Raw genomic sequence first — 3,864 nt, forward strand, 5'->3', positions numbered from 1 at the left:
GCCGATTCCCTTATGCTTCCTTCCAGTCTCTGAAAGCAGAAAAATCATCTTCTCTGAAGACACTTGGTACCAGTTCAAAAAACAAAAACATGCTTCAAGGCACTGTTTTGTTATTCTGAAACTAGTTCAACTGGCGGATGAGCTGGTTGATGCGCTCACCCCGATAGCCAGGTGAGCCCATCTCCTTGAGGAAGCCCACTCTGTTCTTGGTAGCGTGCCGGGCCACAGACAGGTGGAAAGGGCGCAAGAAGCAGGCAATCTCCTGGAAATGCGCCCCTGGGAAGGCGATTTCATGGATGAGGTCTTCCAGGCAAATGACACCAAACTTGCCCAGGTGCTCCTCGATCACAGTGTTGTCCGTCAGTGGGAAGGTCTTATTCTTAATCTTGCCCTGTCCACGTTTCAAAATCAGTTCCCAGACAGACTTCAGATTTGGAAATCCCCAGGTCACATAAGGGTCCACTATTCGCAGCATTTTGAGAGTTTGGGGGGTGACTTTAACAAAGACACCACTGAACAGCTTCTTCAGGCGAAGTCTTGCAATAGTCTTCTGCACTAGTGAACTTACCCCATTAATACTTTGGAGGCGGACAACGAAGGCCAAGGAATGTGCATCAGGTGCTTCCAAAGCGCGAGGTTTCACTTCGAGTCGTTTCACACGCACCCCGTCACGCCACTGCCGCCAGGAATCATGAAGGAAAGATTCCAGTCGCTTAAAGCTGATCTCCTTTACCTTCCTCTCTTTCTTTGCCAAAGTGCCTGCTTTGCCTGGGTGGCTTTGAGGGCTTGATAAGCCTTTTTCTTTTTCAGGAGATTTTTCTGGAACCAAGGGGATCTTTTTTCTTTGCTCTTCTTCCGCCATTTTTCCAGCGTAGGGCTACTGCTCCCTCTCTCTACTTCTTAAGGAAAAAAGTATGTGTTCAATACAAAGCAATTCTTTTCTGTAATATTTTCTATAATATTTCTGCTTGAATCCAAAGGTGCAGAAGCCACAGATATTCAAGACCAAATATATTTAAGAAAGGGACCAGGCATATTGCCACATGCCTGTAATCCCAGCACTCTGCAAAGCTGAGGCAGGAAGATCACAAGTTCAAACCTAAATTGAGCAATTCAGCAATTTAGTGAGACTCAGCCTCAAATAAAAACTAGAAAGTAGTGAGGATGTAGTTCCATGAGACAACCCTGGGTTCAATCCCTAGTATCACAGAAGAAAGCAAAGAGAGGGAAAAAGGGAGAGACAAAGAAGGAGGGAGTGGGGGCTGGGGAGATGGCTCAGTAGAATAAGTGCTTCCCTTGCAAGCCAGGGGAGAAAGCCAGACAAGGAATAGCAAGTGGGATCCCAGGGAGTCCCTCTGTCTAAGGCAGGGACTACCCTGGCTCCACTAAGGGCCAGATCCCACCCACACAGGGAAGGCAGTTGGCAGTGTTTTATGGAGGCTGTTTCACATGTGTGTTTGTAGGTTGTGCTAACAGTAAATTTACCATGGGCCATTGCCAAAATAGGTAAAAGCCACTGCTCTGGATAGTAGTGCTTTATCACTGCTGGGTGAGTGAAGTCCTTCATTGTGACAACGTGCAGAACCCTGGACTGGGTGGGAAGGGGGCACACCCAGCCTGTATACCCGCCCAACTTCATGGACAAGGCTAGCAAGAGAGGGGGCAGGACAGCCTTGGAGCAGGAACTCAGAGCAGGGCCAGGCCCAGCATGAGTGGTCTGTGCCTGCCCTTCCCTAGTCATTGTGCCCCCCACAGTGGAGGCGCAGGAGTCCTGGGGCACCGCTCTACCGCATGTGTCCAAAACCCCCTCCCACTCTTAATCATGGAGATTGTTTCAAAGAGATATGCAACTCCCTTCATTTTTCACAGAACCTAAACACACCCATCTGCACAGTCCGCCCTCCACATGCAAACACAGGGTGTGTGCACACCATGTACCATAAGCAGCTGGGAGAAGGCTAGGAAAAGGTAGGGAAAGGTAGTCAGGGTGGATACGGCTGTGAATGGGCCAGGGAAGGACACAAGCATCAGTGCCAAGTCCTGCCCAGTGCTACTTGGCTCTTAGAAATCTCAGGCATATCACACTCAACTTCTGAGAAAAGGCCTCAGGACTTCTGAAAGGATGGGAAATCCAGGACTCCTCAGCTGCTGAGGAACAGAGGGTAAATAGATGTCTCTGGCTACAAGAAGCCATGTGCCCAGCCAACAAGGAGTGCAGCCTGCAGAACGGGACAGTCCTGGCTTCTGTCACAGATCAGACACTTTCTGGTGAGCCACTGACTTGGCCTCTGCAAGCCAGGCTCTCCTTATCTGCAAGCAGTCCTGATCCTGAGGTCTGTGGGGAAGTGAACTGAATTCTTCCAGATAAGGCCATCAAGACCTACTCCGCCTACCTCATGGACAGCTCAAATGACATGGCTATGTGAGAGCACGCAGTAAACGCCAAGGTGCCCTGCACAGGAGATACACACTACACAGACCGCCACAACCAGGACACCAACTGCTCTCCACAAAGGAATCCCTTTGGCAACAGCCTGGAGGAGGCCAGACTTCCTACCCCATGCCCCCTGCTTCCTGGGCCTTTTTCAGCTTCTTAATCTAGGATGGGGCCTCCTCCTACCTACTTTCCTCAAATCCATGGGGACAAGAAATGCACAGCCACAAGGTCAGGTGGCAAAACCAGGCTTTATTTTGGAAAATAACAATTGAATTGGGTTTTGGTGAAGAGCACGGGCAAGAAGGGGTACCCCAGGCAGTAATGTCCCCCCAAGGGTGGGTTAAGGGCTAAGCTGAGCCTCAGGTGGGTCTCTTGCTCCCAATGCTCCCTTGTACAGCTGTCTCCCCACGGGCTCTGGGGCGGCCTCGTGAGAGGTGCGGGCTGGAGCAGCTGCTGTGGCCCATTCACTTCGGCAGGACATCCGAGGTCTCAGACACCAGCTTCCCATCGCGGGTCTCGATCTTCTTCACAACCACAGCAGACTTGGTGCGGGTGAAGCCAGGGCTTTGGATGCTCGCAAAGCCAGGGCTTGTGAGGCCCCCATAGGGTGAGCTCACCATTCCTGGTTGGGGACAGAGGCAGTCACGTGAGCACTTGAGACACCCCCCCTTCAGGCTCCACGTCCTCTTCCCGCCATCTCAGGCTCAGGGGTGGGGTCTGACCCCGGTCTGCCTGACCAATGACCACACCACTGTACATCCCCAAAGCATATAATGGCCTCAGCTCCCTCAGTGGTACCAGAAGGAAATGCACAGGAGTTACATTAAAAGTAAATAAAATTAAGCAGGTAAAGGAACAGTGCCCGGCACACAGCTACCATTTATTTGGGGGTTTCCTATAAACAACTACATTATCCAGGTACTAGGTCTGTCCCGTCATTCTGAGATTCCCTGCTCCTTCCCTCTGTTCCCTTCTGTGGCTGCTGAGGATAGCCCCTGCTAAACCCCTACCCTTTACCCCAGGAACCCACCTGAATAGCCACTGGTGGTCTTCGTGTGGATGCTCAAGTTCTGCATCCCAGCCTCCAGCCTGTACCCAGACAAATGGGACAGTCAGGACCAACTCAGCCCTTCTTATTCCAGAAACATACACCCCAAGTCCCATGGGGGTTCCAAGCAGAACTCACTCCTCCCCACCCCAGATCTCAGGGATGCGCTCCAGGTCCAGTGAGAAACGCCCACACCCACCTGTGCTCCTCGCCCTCCAGCAGCTTGCGGTAGGTGGCGATCTCGATGTCCAGCGCCAGCTTGACGTTCATGAGCTCCTGGTACTCGCGCAGCTGCCGGGCCATGTCCTGCTTGGCCTTCTGCAGGGCAGCCTCCAGCTGGGCCAGCTTGGCATTGGCATCCTTAATGGCCATCTCCCCA

General features: G+C 52.1%; 1 protein-coding gene and 1 pseudogene across 1 annotated transcript in view; both read right to left on the minus strand.

Moving 5' to 3' along the window:
- Nucleotides 1–6: 6 nt before the first annotated feature.
- LOC101589701 lies at nt 7–862 on the minus strand (annotated as a pseudogene).
- A 2,039-nt stretch (nt 863–2,901) lies between these two features.
- Krt8 (keratin 8) overlaps nt 2,902–3,864 on the minus strand; it is a 7,817-nt gene continuing 6,854 nt past the window's right edge. The window contains 3 exon segments of the mRNA XM_012516157.2: nt 2,902–3,059; nt 3,468–3,526; nt 3,685–3,864. The exon segment at nt 3,685–3,864 is cut by the window's right edge and continues 26 nt beyond it. Of these exon segments, the coding sequence (XP_012371611.2) occupies nt 2,902–3,059; nt 3,468–3,526; nt 3,685–3,864 (397 nt within the window).

Source organism: Octodon degus, unplaced genomic scaffold, assembly GCF_000260255.1.
Source record: "Octodon degus isolate 3935 unplaced genomic scaffold, OctDeg1.0 scaffold00093, whole genome shotgun sequence".
Taxonomy (NCBI): domain Eukaryota; kingdom Metazoa; phylum Chordata; class Mammalia; order Rodentia; family Octodontidae; genus Octodon; species Octodon degus.